Here is a 17,400-nt window from a genome sequence, read left to right as displayed (position 1 = left end):
ACATGACTTTACAGGATTGTATAATTTGATTATGAGGGAGCAGATCCTAAGTAATTGTCAGAACCAGCTCTTACACCAGCACCTGGTGGACTCTGATCTGACCTCTCCCCAAGAATTGGGAAAGAAGGCAGACAAGTGGGTCAGAACCAGGATTAGGCCTAAGAATCAGGACAATAACCAGAAGAAGGAGTCTACCAAGCCTCAAGATAAGGGTGGGGATAAAAATAAAGAAAAGACTTCCCCAGGGCCCCAAAACTCCAAGAATGGGGGTGGGTCCCAAGACACTTCTTCAACTGAGAAAAAGCCTTATTGTTATGCTTGTAAACAGGTAGGGCATTACAAAACAGACAACTGTTGTCCCAAGAATAACAATAAAGAAAATATACCTCCAAAGCCAGCTTCAACACCTCCTGTTACTGTCAGCAGTAATCCCCCAGGAAGTGGAAGCACACCCAGGAATCTGGGTGGGTTTACTGTTGGAGCTCAGGTGGACCCTGGCCTATCCAGGTCCCCATCACCCAATGATCTTGTTTATGAGACTGGCATGGGGTTTGCCAACTTCTCTGCTTGCCCAAATACTTTGAGCAAGTATAGACAAGAACCCATCATCAATGGTTTGAAAGTTGAAGCTTTTAGAGACACAGGGGCTAGCATCACCATGGTGGCTGATGGCATAGTCCCCTCTAAGCAACTTTTACCTGGTGCCACATACCAGGTTACAAACATTGATGGAATCCAAACAAATCATCCCATGGCAGTAGTAAGTCTCAGCTGGGGAAGTGTCATTGGCCCAAAGAGAGTGGCAGTGTCACCAAACTTGCCTGTAGACTGCCTACTTGGTAATGATTTGGAGATCTCAGCCTGGGCTGAGGTTGAACAGGAAACCCATTCTAGAATGGTAAATTCCAATGGAAAGGTTAGTGGGGCTGTAATGGCTACAGCCCCAATGCAAGATGTCCTTCCTGAAAAGGTTGGTAGGGCTGAGAAACTCTCTGCCCCATCTTTAGCAAAAGCTCTTCCTGAACAGAATAGCAAAGCTGTTATGGTAACAGCAGAAACCCAAACTGAGTCTCCTCCTGAAAAGGTTGGTGGGGCTGTGATGGCCACAGCCCAAACTCAAACTGATATGTGTGTTGTGAAGCCTGAAATGATGGATAACTCCACACAAACTGAGAGCATGGAGGAGGAAGAGAAATCTCCCCCTCACCAGACTTTAGGACAGGATCAGCCTCCTCAGGGAACTGATCTTACCCCTGATGAAGGAACTGCCCCAGAGGTTGTTAGGCCTGGCCTGACAGAGCCTCTGATGGCGGTGGACCCTTCTCAGGTGGAACCCAGTCTGGAGCAGGTAACCTGCCCCTCTCTCCCTTGCCTTAGCCAGCCCAGGGCTGCAGAGGACAAGAAGGACAGTGAGACCCAGAGGGCCCCCTGTCAAATAAAGCACCCCCATCAAAAGATTAGGTGCACCAAAACTAGTAGCCCTAGTAAGGTGAAAACTTTAAAAACTCCTGAGGGAGCCCCCTTAAAAACAGTTAGGGACCTCCCACAGATGGATTCTGTTGGGCACAGCCAAACCTGGGACCCAAAGGGCCCAAACCTGAACTGTCCCACCAGCAAGCCAAACAGAGGGACCCAGCCTCCAGCTTTAGGTAGCCAGAGGTTGACCCTGAGAGCACAGTGCAACTCAGTTAAAGAGAGAAAGGCACACATGGTGGAAGATAATTGGAGGAAGCCAAGCCCTAACTTAGTAGAGCCTCACTTCAAAACTCCATATCCAAACCAGCCTTTAACTTTGCATAAACACACCCAAGGTAGTGATTCCCTATGGTGGAGACCCTCTAATACCCAAAGGGTGAGGGACTGCTTAGTGGACCATGAGACAGGGGGTACCCATGCTAGTGCAGGTACTTCCTTATATGGCCACTCAGGCAATATAGGCTTACCTGGCCAAGGATAGCCTTATCTCCTTTCGTTTGGGGGGGGGGTTATGTAGGAAGGTGGCTACCTGACTATGGTTACCCCAGATTTTTTGCCTGTGTTTAGCTGGTTTTTTGACTTAGTTGACCTGGTTCCCTGCTAATCAGGGCCCCAGGCCATCTGCTCTCTCTGTAAAATGGATTCCATGTACCCTAGGTACATACCACAATTGGAAATGGACTCCTTGTCAGCCCCTGTATAATGCACTATAGGTGCCCAGGGCATAGGGGCCACCAAGGCCTACCAGGGGCTGCAGCATATCTTTTGCCACCCCTGGCTGGTTCTTAAATTGACACAACTGGCTGATCACTCAGCTGGGGTAAGGTGGTGTAATCACCCCTTGCTTAGATATGGTATACCTATATCTAAACCTATATCTGGACACATGTAAACCTGTGAGCCACTCCTATGGAAGGCCTCATCAATCCTGGAGGCAGGGTGCGTGGTTTTATGTGAGATGGAGCTCTAGCATGAGCTGAGCCTGTCTGCAGCTGTCGGGAACAACTCCCTAAGCTGTTTCAGGATAATGCCATACCATATACTCTTAAGTGCCTTATAATCCTCGCGGTTATATAGCAACTTTGGTTTGGCTTTATCAAAACATGTCGTGTAAGGTGTCATACGATTTGGAATACCATCCCCTCGCCAGTTCTGGCGACGGGGATGGCATTCCACCCCTCTAGAGGGGTAAGACATGTTCCTTTACTAAATGCGGTTAATTTCTCCAAAGACCTTAAGATCCACAAAATGGATGCCTCTGCCACAGACAAATGTCTGGACCCCTGCAGTTGACCGAAACTCAGCAGATGGGGCCTGGACAAAGGGTTTCCTGTCACAGGAGGGTGTCACCACCCTCCAGACAGGAGATAGTGGATTGTAGCAGGGAGGTTTGAAAGAAACCAGACACTGCCTGGGGCGCACAAGGCTGCCCCTTGCATAATCCAGCCAAACCGGTTCTGGGGCACTCCAGCCCTCGTGCCAGGGCGGCCTGGATCAAAGGAAAGGGGTGTATCCACCCCCTTCCTGGGTCCCACCCATAGGGAGGGACCTAGCAGGTAATCACGCCCCCCAGATTGGAATAAGAGTGGGAGCAGTGCCAATGCACATCAGATTTCCTGGAAGAAACATTAGAAACGAAACTCTGGACCCTTGGACCTCCATCTCAACGTGGAAGCCCGAAGAATCTCCCTTGTGGTCAAGGAGTGACCACCCTGCAGCAGCAGGCACCATCCAGCCCTCGACGTCTACTTAGTTGCAGTTCCCGCCGGAACTCGAGCGACTGAGATCGACGAGATCAAGCTTGCCTGCCTTCCAACAGCCCGATCCACAGTCCCTGCAGAGCTGAGACCCGTGGAGGCGTCCGGAAGCGTGGGGCACGCCATCTTGAATTGACCACGAGACGCTGACCGTGCAGCCCACGAGTGACCCTCGAAGCTGTGCACCGGGGTTTGAGAAGCCCCCACCCTGAGCTGCTCCTGAGCCGAAGTTCAGCCCTCCACACTCGACGAGTGCTGCGTGGGGCCCTTTGGCTCTATTTGGCTCAACGCGTTGGCCCGGTCACTTGCCAGCTGGCTAGTGGTCCCTGTGCCGACGAACTAACTAAGAAGACTCGTGAATCTGGTTGCTCCAGATCCACACCAGCTCCCCTGAAAAGGAGCCCCGACTCTGACCTTCCTGGTCCGAGTGAGAAGCAATCTTCCGATCCCGCGTGGATTGCTCTTGCCAAGGCTTGTTTGCTCCAAACTTGAAGCCGACTGCACCGACGGTGAGAGCCTGCGTGGGACAGATCGTGACCTGCTCCTGGACGTCGCAGATGCCCCAGAGCCCACGTGACAGCGGAGAGAAGCTCCTCGACGACCACCTGATTGCGCCCGACATTGCCTGGTTCCGTCCTGGTTCCACCCTGGTCACTGCTGAGTGACCCAGACTCTGTCCCCTCTGCTTTCAGGTACTCTACAACTTGAGTCCACCCTTGGACTCCACCGGACACTTCATCTTTAACCCGCCTGCAGCCCTTTCAGCTTCAAGCACCAAGAGCCTGCGTGTCAAAACCCGACGCCACTTCGACCCTGTGCACCCACTTCCTGTGGGTGAGGTAACTTTGCTCCGCCGGTGTTCCCACACTGGTGCACACCTCTAGGGTCTGTGTGTTAAGTTTTGTTCCTCTAGGTTCAGCGGAAGTGTCCTTAAACTTTAACTCTATGACTTTTACGCACCATTGGTTAACATTGGTGCATGCGTGCGCTTTCCGCACATCTCCCGAATCCCGAGGGCCATTCCCGACTTCAGCATTGCTTGTCCTGACTGCTCCCAGCGATTCCCTAGGCCCTAGGCCTAACCACTGTTCGAGTGGCCTCTCTTATACCACTTGTTTAGTATATGGTTTGAGTGGCCACCCGCCCTCATCCATAATTGTGCAACTTGTATGTTTAAACAGTGCTTTTGATTTAACGCTTGTGCCCCTTTATTCATAAAGAATACTGGGGATTGTTTTTAGTAATAAACACATATATTTTTATAATATATACTTGTGTGGTGTCCTTTCATTTGGTATTACAGGATTGTATGTGGTAAAACAGCTCGCTTAACACGACCTCTTAAGTTAAGCCTTTAGGCTGCTTAGTCCATGCTACCCCTAGGATAGCTTGTCTAATAAGGTTGACTTACAACCAGACACCATAAGGGATTGTTTGGTCAGGTAGTAGGTGGTTCCAGAATTGGAAACATCCCCTACCAGGCCAACTTCTCACAGTGTTCGACACTGGAGTGGTTGTAGTCCCTCATGGGCCTCTGACACAGAGTAGTCAGAAATTCAGCAGCTAAAAGCCCAACACAGGCTCTCCAGGAAGTCAGTAGATTCAGACTCTGTTGTATTAGGAATTTGGCAAATGCAACCTTGAACGGGCCTGTTGGCAGCACACAATCGTCCTACTGGGCCTCAACAATTATGTTGTTGTAGAGTTTTATTTTCTGCCTTGAACTGTTGGGAGAGTCTTGGCATCCCTCGGACTGTGAAAACCAACAGAGGGAAGAATTGTGTGTTTCCCCCAGTTAGTAAAAAAACAGCATAAGTCTTGGCTGCTTCTGCTGCACCCAGAGTCTTGTGGGTCTTTTCAGTCTAACTTTTCTGTCTGGTAAAAAATTGCGTCCTGTTTTTCTGCACCCGGTAAATCCAGGTGCAGAAAAGCCTAACAACTGATAATCAGGTGGAATAAAATGAACACATGAAAGTGCTCCTTAATTTCATTCCTCTTGATTCATACTGTGGACCATAGTTGAGGGATAGGTCTAGGCATAGTCCTCGCAACACACAATAGATTTGCGTGCGGCAGAGGCCAGAGCTCAAAAGTCAGGATACCAGATACAAGTAGGTGGTAACTCAGGGCGGCGGAAACGCCTGTTGTCAGTAGAGGGGAAATTCCCATCCTAGAAATCTACATCAGAATTAATTAATAGTATTCTATTTTAAATATCTTTTTGGTGCCAGTCCATACGACTTTAATGTCTGCTTTTGGGATTCTATGTTACAAGTCCATAGGCTACAGGTATCCTTTCTGAGCTTAATAAAATGTTGGAAATTCTACAAATCCTCACTCACCGATCCAAGTACTCTCAGGCTACCATTCTACACTCTGCTCTGTCTGAAGAACAGCTCACCATTTTCAAAATTCTGCAATTCTGCATTGATATGGCTTGTAAATAATTTTTGGGGGAAATTTACATGTATTAACTGTATTTAATTTTAATACTATAGGTGATTGAAATTACGGACGAAGAAAGCAAGATTTAGCACCAGCCAACTAAATGTTAGTGCCATAAGAAGGATTATTTTGAAAAACTGAAGGACATCCATCATTCTAAGTTTAAACAACTTCCAAAATCTAGGTGTGGCGAGGAAGTGGGAGCTGAGGAAAGTACTATACCTGTAAGTGAAGTCTCTAATTTTGCATTTCATTAACCCAGAGAAAGTCATATCTGTCCACACAGCATCGGAAATAGTGCCAGAAAGACCAATCACAACATCCTCATCTGAAATATTATCAGAAAGACAAATTGCCTCAGCATGACAGAATAACGTTCATCTAAAGCACCCATGATCTAAAGCATCATGTAATTCCAGAGAGGAAGCACACACTGCATAAAAGAAAGATATAACAAAAGGGTTCTTCTGCAAACCATCAAAGAAAAGACACTGAAAGAAGACTCCGAAGCTGACACGCTAACAACCAAAAGATTGGAAAATCACCTTTGTTCAACAACCGTTTTTAACCAGTTACGCAAGTTTGAGACTATCTGCCTCGTGATATAACACCACGACCCACTCTGCTCACTCTGGCGAAACATTAAAAATTCACCACTTTATTGTGTTGTTCATGACCATCTCAGATTGTTTCCTTTTTATTGTGTACTGTTCTGTAATTCTATGTAAATCGCCTCAACCTTATCTGTTGTGCAGGAGTGATATTTAAAACTGTTAAATATCAAAATGGATTAAATGAGCACTGTTGCGCTAGCTAATGTAAATAAATCCTTGTCTTCAGAACTACAATCCTTAACCTTACACCAAACACAGAACGGGTAAAAGGAACTGATGTTCTGCGACTGATGAGCCACAATATTACTGTGCATGTTCTAATGTTCTCAGTTACTGCCATTACGCCAGTGTAAAAAGGTACTTCTCAGTGTAATCATTAAATATCAGACTAACGCCTTATCACTGCATTGCTAAGAACCTATACAAATAGATTTGAGGAAAACTTCAGTCACAAAATAAGTTGCTGCCGGAGAGGCTATAACCAAAAGACTATTATCTGCTACAAACATTTCGACCGGTGTTACAGGGCTGCATCCAGACATATTTTGCTCAATTCAAGTGTTAAGAAGATTACACACAATATCTTTTAGAGATAAATGCTGAACATTATCTAAACAAGCCCGACTCTAAAATCGGGTTCAGTCTTACCGTGGCATATAAGCAAGAGAAAACTAAATGTAGAGATATTAACTCCAGGAATACACCTTTTAAAAACACGGGCTGTGAGAACAATTTCAGTGTTCAAACCCGCCTCAATCAAAGCAAAATAACCCAAGTTGGGGAAAAAGTTACCTGTGCCAAAACAGATTCAGCCATTAATCTCATCTCACTGAATTTGAGAGAATGCACACTGGGAAAATCCTCTCTCAGTGCTCTGAATGCCCAAAAAGTTTCAGCTGTAAATCTAATCTCACTACGCATATGAGAATCCACACTGGGGAAAACCCTTATCAGTGCTCTGAATGCCAAAAAAGTTTCAGCAGTAAATTTTATCTCACTGAACATATAAGAATCCACACTGGGGACAAACCTTATCAGTGCTCTGAATGCCAGGAAAGGTTTTATAACAAACAAAGTCTTTCTCGCCATGTAATAACCCACTCTGTGGAAAATCCTTACCAGTGCTCTGAATGCCAGAAACATTTCAGTGAAAAAAGAGACCTTACTGTCCATACAAGGACCCACACTGGGGAAAAACCTTATCAGTGCTCTGAATGCCAGAAATGTTTTAGTGAAAAAAGCCATCTCACGCAGCATATGAAAACCCACACTGGGGAAAAACCTTATCAGTGCTCTGAATGCCAGAAAAGGTTTTGTAAAAAACAAAGTCTTTCTCTACATGTATTAACCCACACTGGGGAAAAACCTTATCAGTGCTCTGAATGCCAGAAAAGGTTTTGTAAAAAACAAAGTCTTTCTCTACATGTATTAACCCACACTGGGGAAAAACCTTACCAGTGCTCTGAATGTCAGAAATATTTCTGTAAAAAAATAGGACTTATTATACATACAAGGACCCACACTGGGGAAAAACCTTATCAGTGCACGGATTGCCAGAAATGTTTCAATACCCAAACCGAGCTCACTCGGCATAGAAGAACCCACACTGGAGAGAAACCTTATCAGTGCCCGGAATGCCATAAATGTTTCATTGACAAAAACATCCTCACTTATCATATAAGAACCCACACTGGGGAGAAACCTTTTCAGTGCTCTGAATGCCAAAAATGTTTCAGTTTAAAAATCAGACTCACTAAACATACAAGAATCCACACTGGGGAAAAACCATATCAGTGCTCTGAATGCCAGAAAAGGTTTTGTAACAAACAAAGTCTTTCTATTCATGCAGTGACCCATTTTGTGGAACAACCTTATCAGTGCTCTGAATGCCAGAAATGTTTCAATGAAAAACGCAATCTCACGGTGCATATAAGAACCCACACTGGGGAAAAACCTTATCAGTGCTCTGAATGCCAGAAATGTTTCAGTTTTAAAAGTAGTCTCACACGGCACATAAGAATCCACACTGGGGAAAAACCTTATCAGTGTATTGAATGCCACAAATGTTTCAGTGAAAAAAGACATCTCACACTGCATATAAAAACCCACACTGGGGAAAAACCTTAGGAGTGCTCTGAATGCCCAAAACATTTCAACCGTAAATCACTTCTAACTGCACATGTGAGATTCCACACTGGGGAAAAACCTTATCAGTGCTCTGAATGCCAGAAATGTTTCAGTGACAAAAGAAGTCTTTCTCGACATACAATAACCCACACTGGGGAAAAACCTTATCCATGCTCTGAATGTCAAAAATGTTTCAAAAACATTCGAAAAACATGTGGATGTCATCTGCCTGCAATTCCTGACATCTCGGGCATTTTGGTGGCGGTGAGGTGGCGAATTTCCCGATTTTATAAGGAGTGTAGTAAAGCCTATTGACCACGAAAAAATGGTTCTTTTTCAGACAGGCAGGCTTTATATGTTTGTATAATGTCTTCAAAGATGGTTCAAGCATGCCCTCTGCCTGTGGTGCCATGGAGAAATTGTTCCAAACCCCCTCTGCCGAAGCTATCCCAGTGTCTTCACCCTGTAGTAGATGTTGATACCATACCGAGATTTCTTTTATAATGGGTGTGAAGGATTGACTTAGCCTTTCTATTTCCTCATTACTTTTTATCTCCTCGCGTTCCGCTGTATGCCAAGACACCAATTGAAGATATTTAAATCTTGATAAATCTGTCCCTACCTTTGCCCTCAAGTACTCCCATGTGTATATCCCTTCCTCATCCATTAACTCTCTCCATTTCATAATCCCAGCCCTTTTTATAGGTACTGCCAAGGCATCGTTCAAGCAGTCCGGGGTACCAGGTGAATCCCAAACTGGAGCTGAGTCTGAATAGTACCCAATCACACTGCTTACCCTTACCCTGTACCATGTCTCTAGGGCAGTTTTTTTGTATCTTCAAACGAACCCGCTTGAAGAATCTAGGAGATCCAAATTTATACATAAAGGCATCGCTTCCCCCTTCTGCTCTCACAATCTCTTCCAGCAATCTGCCCCAGGATGAGTCATCTGGCTTAGTAAGTAGCATGCGTAGGCTCTTAAACTGGAATGCCACTACATATAGACTAATATCGGGGAGAGCTAACCCACCTTTTAATAACCTTCTTCTGAGTTTCTTCCCGGTCAGGCGCACCCCTTTGTCCCCCCACAAAAAACTACCTATTTTGCTCTGTATCTTATTCATGTCTTTCTTAGGGAATGTTAGCGGTATTGTGGAAAACAGGTAGGAGAGATTGGGGAGAATGACCATTTTCACTAGATTCACTTTCCCATATATTGACAATGGGAGGTTCTTCCATCTGCTAAACAAACGGTCCATTTCCCTAGTTGTTCTGTCCAGATTTAACTTAGGAGTTCAATCCAATTCCCTCACAATATATATTCCCAGATATCTAAACTCCTGACTCTCAGTGCCATACCATTGATCTACGTTCCAACACATGACCTCAGTCTTGGATCTGTTCACCTTGTATCCTGATAATGCCCCAAACACTGCTGTCAGTTCCTCGATCCGAGGAATAGCTGTACCTGGATCACCTGTATAAAAAATCAAGTCGTCTGCGTACAGGGCCAGCTTAGAGCTATACTGACCTGACTGAATTGTGAGATTCCACTCTGGGGAAAAAACCTTATCAGTGCTCTGAATGCCAGAAATGTTTCAGTGAAAAAAGAATACTCACTACTCAAACAAGGACCCACACTGGGGAAAAACCTTATTACATTGAATGCCACAAATATTTCAGTGAAAAAATCAATCTCACTCACCATATAAGAACCCACACTGGGGAAAAACCTTATCAGTGCTCTGAATGCCAAAAATGTTTCCGCCGTAAATCTGATCTCACTGTACATTTGAGAATCCACCCTGGGGGAAAAACACCAGTGCTCTAAATGTCAGAAAAGATTCAGAGGTAGTGATGGTTACATGCACCATAAGAAAACACATCATCAAAAATACTTCAGTGCTCCAAGTGCCAGAAAAGCATCCATTTTAAATGCAATCTCACCTACATGAGCAGACGCACACAGGGAAAAAACATTACCTATGCTGTGAATGACAGAAATTCCTATTTTGTGATAGGCACAGCCTCATTAACCATAATCTACTCCATACTGATGAAAACCTTATGAGTGCTCTGAATGCCAGAAAAGCTGCAGAGAAAAACGCTATCTCACCATGAGAAACTCCACACTGAAGAAAATCCTTATGCCATAAAAGCTTGAATCTGAAAGATAGAGTTATGCTTCATGAGAGATCCCACTCTGGGGAAAAACCTTATGAGTGCTCGAAATGCAAGCAAAGTTTTGGTCACAAATTACGTCTCACTTGTCATGAGCAAACTCACACGGGAGAAAAAAGCCTTATGTGTGTTCTGAATGTCAGATAAGGTTTAATCACAAATACAATGTCACTTCACATGAGAGAATTCACACTGGACTAAAGCCTTATACAGGAGGGGAAAGCCAGAAACGTTATACTCAGAAAGGAGATCTCACTAAACATGAGAAATGCACCCGCACCAGGTAAAAAGTAAGGCGTATCTTGAGTTGCAGAAAAGCTTCTAACAACCTGACTTTACATGAGAGAGCACATATTGTAGTTGCAATAGGATTAATCAAGAAATTCTTGCAGGATAACTTAGGCTGCCCGCATGCAACCTCCAAAGAAATTTCAGGCCTTGAAAATGTTTTAATTGCAACAAAATCCACATTTTGAGTATCTGAAAGTTGTTGGTCTGTTAGTCGGGTTGAAAAAGAGACTGGAGGGATAGAAGAGGGAAGGTTTTGCATTTATATAGCGCTTGCTACCCCTGATGAAGTGTTGAAGCGCTTTTCAGCGAGTAGCATGCTACTCCAGAACCCAAAAAGATGAATAGATAGATAAATTATTGTGGGTAGGTTGTTTTATTATATAAATACAACTGTATGAAAATGTATAAAATTCTCTTGTAAAGTTGTTTCCAAGTGGCAAGTATAGTCTCTGATAATAATGTATACAAAGTTGGCTTGCCATCAAGACTGATACCCTGTAATATTGATGCAAAGTCAGTTGTGCTGAAGTATTTTAGACTCTTGTTGAATTGTAACATCCACCTAGTAGTGTTGTAGACGAATCTAGGACCCTAGTGTAATTTTCCAGATTCATGCCCTTATATAGGTATAACTTATTATATCCTTATGTAGGCATAAGAATCATAACCATATTTAGACATAGCCAATGCAGTCCAAATACGGCATGGCTACTTCCACAAGTTCCTAGAATCCACAACGAATTCTTGGAGAAATTAAACTTCAGCAGTCCGGGACTTCCCCCTGCTTAAGTATTGATTTGTCCAAGAACTCATGGAGTTTTCAAAGAACTGTGAGTTCTTAGTGAGGTTATTATGTCCAATCCTACGTCAAACTCTGCACCTTCCAGGTATAAATATACCCACATCTGCCCTAGCAAACAGACGGTGGTTTGGAGCATATCGACTAACTACTTGCCCGATGCCCTGCTGTAGCGAGTGCCGAAGGAAGCCGACTCTCCAGCTGACGCACTGAGAAAGACGCTGTCTTTTCTCCTGCCGAGAAATCCAGCTCCAGTGTTTCCCTACCCCTACCCTACCCTTGGGGGTTACTGGGCGATCGAGTCCTGAGAGAGAGATACAAGACCTCCTTCATTCTAAAACCAAGGTATAGAGCTCATTAGACCCTTAGAGAAATCTTGGATAGATTCTTGGCAAAAAATACTGAACTTAAGCTATACCTTTCTTACTTCTTCCCTCGTACTACACTTAGGTTAGGTACACCGGGGTAGGCGTATTTTAGAAGCACCAGTTGAGTACTTTTAGTCGTTATTTATCATTGTATGTAATTTATCCGTTTTATGTATTTTATGGCTTAGAAACCATATCATGCTTTTACATTATTATTTCATAATACTCTTTTTACTGTACGCACTTTACTTTATAACAAGTTTTGCCATTGTAGCAATTCACTTCTCTTGCATGAGAAAGAAGACTGCTCAATAAATAACCTTTTTTATTGAAAACACCCATCTCTTTATTTCTCTGCAAATCCTGGTGAAACGAAGCATGCACAATTGACTGAGTGAAATAGCAATCTATTGTTTCCGCGACTCTAGAGATATATTTCTTATTCTTGGGGAACAAAGTTGTCATGTTTATGCGGTTGTCAGAAACTAATCCCTTCTTGTGAATTCGAGAAAGTTTCTAGTGACCTCTGAGCTAGCTGGCATTCACAATTAAGTCTAACATATTCAATAGAGACCCAGTCGACTTCAGTCCTACGTCTAAACTATTGTTTGTGTTATTCCAATGCGCAGAGCCTATTGGGAATATAGGAACTACACTACAGTAGGTACTGTTGTTTGTATCATGTCCACATTGTAGGCAGACACAAACGCCAAAATTGTGCACTATTTATATTAAGCATAATGTAGGTGAGCAGATGACAGTATCCACTGTACAAGCTGTAGTAGGTGCTTAGAAGTAGAGTGACATAGAGGGTAATAACCTGACATTGTACCCGATTTTGAGCACCTTAGGCTGGATGGAAGAAGTGACTTTGCCCCCTTAAACCCCAAAACTTCAAAAAGTCATCCCTGGAGGCCAGAAATGGGTCTTAGACACTCCTGGTATGTCATCTGAGGTATACTAAGGGGTCCTTAGGTCCAGAACTAGAAATTTGATGTGACTCTGAGCTCAATGTGATGTGACTCTGAGCTATATGGCCTATAATGGAAAAAATGAGTTTGACCCCAAACACCTCGAAATGTCACAAATAGGAGTCAGACATGTACCTGTAGGCTGGAAATGAGCCCTAGCCACTCTTGTTATATCATCTGAGATATATTATGGGGTCCTGGTGGCTACAGGGACCCGAAAACAGTCATGAGGGTTGATACCGAAAATTAGCAAAAATCGTCAAAAAAAGTTTTTTTGACAAGATTTGCTAATTTTCCAAATAGCTCAGAATGGATATCACAGTCACTTTGTGAGTACCCATGACCTAAATATACTTGTTGGAAAGCTCAGATCTGATGCTTTCATTTGATCTATCTACCTTTGCTATTATCTGAAGTTTTTTTTTCAGCTTCCAGCCAAGGGAAGAACCTGACATCGTACCCGATTTTGAGCAACGTAGCCTGGATGGAAGAAGTGACTATGCCCCCTTAAACCCCAAAACTTCAAAAAGTCATCCCTGGAGGCCAGAAATGGGTCTTAGACACTCCTGGTATGTCATCTGAGGTATACTAAGGGGTCCTTAGGTCCAGAACTAGAAATTTGATGTGACTCTGAGCTCAATGTGATGTGACTCTGAGCTCTATGACCTATATTGGGAAAAATGAGTTTGATCCCAAACACCTCGAAATGTCACAAATAGGAGTCAGACATGTACCTGGAGGCTGGAAATGAGCCCTAGCCACTCTTGTTATATCATCTGAGATATATTATGGGGTCCTGGTGGCTACAGGGACCTGAAAACAGTCATACAAAGCAATTTGAATCCATACGAGGCAATTTTTAATTTGCGGCCATCTGGTCACCCTTTGAAATGGATAGGATATACTACAGAGGATGTAGTGCACTCTATTTCTTGAAGCATATGATGTACTGACTTAATTTAAATTGCAGTATGTAGCTAAGACATTTACAATTCATAGTGGTAACTCTCATGGTTGTGGCTTATAGGGACAAGGTACAAATCAAGTGTAACCTTCAGGTAAGTTTTTATTTTTCACTTTCATGTGTGTTGTAGAACACTTTATAATTTTGGCTATAATTCATAGTCTGTACATTATAGAGACATAATTTAAACAGCACTTTGTTCCTAGTGATGTGCATCTTACCCATGTGAATTATTATGTGTGTGGCGTATTGTAAAGTTGTCAAAATTTGAGGTTGAATGTATGACGTTTTTCAATACCGTCGCATGTACGAAAAAGTATGCCTTACATTTTGTCCCATACTTCTAAAACCATACAATCTGGATCCATAATTGGAAGTGCAGCATTAAGCTAACATGATGCCACTGTCCTGTGTTCATTTTCATGCATGTGGAAAGCTTCAAAGTGGTGTGAATCTTTCAGCGATTAAACACATATTTTTAAAAAAATTCCTCCAGCTTTTGCAAAATGTGTCACGTATGTTGTGTCATCAGTCAAGATCCATATTAGATAGAGCTTGATTTCCAACTGCAACACATTCTATAACATAGCCTACTACAGTGTGCCATTTTATATGCATGTGGCTCACACACAAGGTGCATACAAAGCAATTTGAATCCATACGAGGCGATTTTTAATTTGCGGCCATCTGGTCACCCATTGAAATGGATAGGATATATTACATAGTATGTGGTGCACTATAAATCTTGAACCATATGAGGTACTGACCTAATTTCAATCACAGTATGTAGCTAAGACATCTACACTTTATAGTGGTAACTCTCATATTTGTGGCTTATAGGGACAAGGTACAAATCAAGTGTAATCTTCAGGAAAAGTTTTTATTTTTCACTTTCATGTGTGTTGAAGAACACTTTATGCTTTTGGCTACAAAATGTGAAGTTGAATGTATGATGTTTTTCAATAACGTCACATGTGTGAAAAAATATGCCTTACGTTGTGGCCCATAATTCTAAAACCATACAATCTGGATCCATAATTCTGAGTGCAGCATACAGTTACCATCATGCCACTGCCCTGTGGTCATTGTCATGCCTGTGCCATGCTTAGAAGTGGTAAGAATCATTCAGTGATTAAACGCATGTTTTATAAAATTTGCCTCCATTTTTTGCAAAATGAGTCACGTATATTGTGTCATCAGTCATGATCCATACTAGATAGAGCTTGATTTCCAACTGCAACACATTCTATAGCATACCCTACTACATTGTGTCATTTTAAATGCATGTGGCTTACACGTAAGGTACATACAACGCAATATGAATCCATACGACGCGATTTTCAATTTGCGGCCATCTGGTCGTCCCATTGAAATGGATAGGATATTATACATAGCAGAATGTGCCCTATAATTCTTGAAGCATATAAGTTAAAGACTTAATTTCAATTGCAGATTCTAGCTAAGATTCGTATGCATTATTGTACCAATTCTTATGCATGTGGCCCACATAGAAAGTGCACGAAATGGAAGTTGAATCCATACGAGGCGATTTTCGATTTCCGGCCATCTGGTCACCCAAATCTCAAAGATTATTGTTAATAATTCAGTGTGTTTTTATGCTATTTAGCTAATAATGCATGAACCTGTTTATTAACATGTGCATAATGAGATACCAAAGAGAAAATAATGAAAATGTATTGGTAAACCGTATTTTGGTAGACTTTAAAAAACCCCATTGAAAAACACATACATCACCAATGCTGCTTTTTGCTTGTGCCTAAAACGAAAATGTGTTATTAAAAAGTGAATATAACACATAGAGATGTTTTTTCTTTTGTTTATGAAGCCTAATGTGAAGGCAGGTCACACCTATGTTTTACTTTGAAAAAATCTCTTTTCTAAAATTTACGGCGTTACCTTGTTTTTTAATATAGCTAAAAAAACAATTGTTAAAGTCGCTTATAAAAAAGTGATCGTAAATGCTATTTTGTTTTTTTTTTCAGCTTGAGGTTCAGTTTAATATGAGTCTTAATTTGATGTATCACTTGCCCTAGTAAACAATCCCCAAAGTCTATTTTTTTTCAATTTTCCCAAGCTCAATGTTAAACACATGCATCACCAATGATGCAAAAAGTCAAGTCAGAAATTTCAAACAGCAATAAAAAAGTGAGAAAAACAGATATTTGAAAAATTCCTTTTGTTTATGCGGCCTTATGTCCAAAGCCATCCAACAAGAGCATTTTTTTTTTAATTCGGTCGATTTAAAAAAAATCTGCGAACTATTTTATTTCTCTCAAAAAAGTGCCAAAAAGTGACTTTTTGTGCAAAAAAGTGCCCGTACAATATTTTTTCATCTAATAAACTTTTTATGACTCAGAATACACTTAGGCTTCAGGTCAATGTGTTTTCGTTTGGGGGAGGGGCCCAGGGAAAAAAACACCTTTTTTTTTCTTGGATTGGTCAAAGGTCAGACTTGAGGCGTTACACCAGTGGAGACAGATTATATTTAGCTTCTGCCACTCCACGCATGCTCAGTTGAGCATGCAGCTGTCCCTAGCATGTAACTGTCAGAATGTGTTTTTATTTCAACTAGCTAACTGTTAGCTGTGCAACCGTGCATTTTCTGTATGACCTTGTATGTGCCTAAGAACAGCAGCTTGCACTTGTACAGCCTGCTTTTGAGACCCTGTGTGGGTATAAAAGGACCCAGCTCCTTCCAGTCAGTCTGCTACCTCATACTATACTGAAGGGTGTCGTGTGAATGTAGTTCCACCTCATGAGGTTTAATAAACTCTGTCTTTTCTATTCCAGTTTCTGTGCCAACTTCTTACTATTGGTCTAAGGACTCTGAGCAGAAAAGGGCGAATCCCTTGCACTAGTAGGCCTGGCTGGGGCTTGCTACTACAAATTGGCGCGTCCAACGTGGGGCTCATCGGCGACTCGGATGCCTGAAAGACTGGTCGATACGAAGGGTTGGAATCTCGCTTTGGACGTGATCACTGCCGGAGGAGACCTGAGTCTTGGCATCCACTGCGTTTTCCCTTTCTTTCTGATCTAACCATCCAGGTGGCGTCGGTCCTCGACTGAGATCTCTTCTGTTGATTCGCCGTGCAGTGACCGTTTGGTCGATTTGAGAACTTGGCAGTATGAACCTGGACACCATTTGATTGGTAGGAGCAGTTTTGCGGCACTTGTTCTAAGATTGATGCCTTGGATTGGTAAGGTAGTTTTAGAAAACACTTACTGTGGCATTTTTGATATGTATTGGCCAAATATTGAGTTAGTCCTATGATTATGAAAATTATATATGTGTTGCAACACATATAGGCAGGTAATGAGGAGATTTTTCTCTGCTCCTAAGAATATTTGAACGGCGCAACGTACGAAGAGTACTTTAAGTGCTACTT

At 42.7% G+C, this 17,400-nt stretch overlaps 1 protein-coding gene across 2 annotated transcripts in view; it reads left to right on the top strand.

Annotated features, from left to right (window-relative positions):
• The window catches only part of LOC144807345 (uncharacterized), an 86,377-nt gene extending 73,623 nt beyond the window's left edge, over positions 1 to 12,754 (top strand). For both annotated transcript variants that reach the window (XM_078673115.1, XM_078673114.1), the window contains exon 4: positions 5,732 to 12,754. In XM_078673115.1, coding sequence (XP_078529241.1) covers positions 7,136 to 8,419 — 1,284 coding nt within the window. In that variant the 5' untranslated portion in view covers positions 5,732 to 7,135 and the 3' untranslated portion in view covers positions 8,420 to 12,754. The remainder of the gene's footprint in view (positions 1 to 5,731) is intronic.
• The last annotated feature ends 4,646 nt before the right edge of the window (positions 12,755 to 17,400 follow it).

The sequence above is a fragment of the Lissotriton helveticus genome, chromosome 1_2 (assembly GCF_964261635.1).
Source record: "Lissotriton helveticus chromosome 1_2, aLisHel1.1, whole genome shotgun sequence".
NCBI lineage: Eukaryota > Metazoa > Chordata > Amphibia > Caudata > Salamandridae > Lissotriton > Lissotriton helveticus.
The sequence above is the reverse complement of the archived record's forward strand: the minus strand, read 5'-3'. Positions and strand labels throughout refer to the sequence as shown.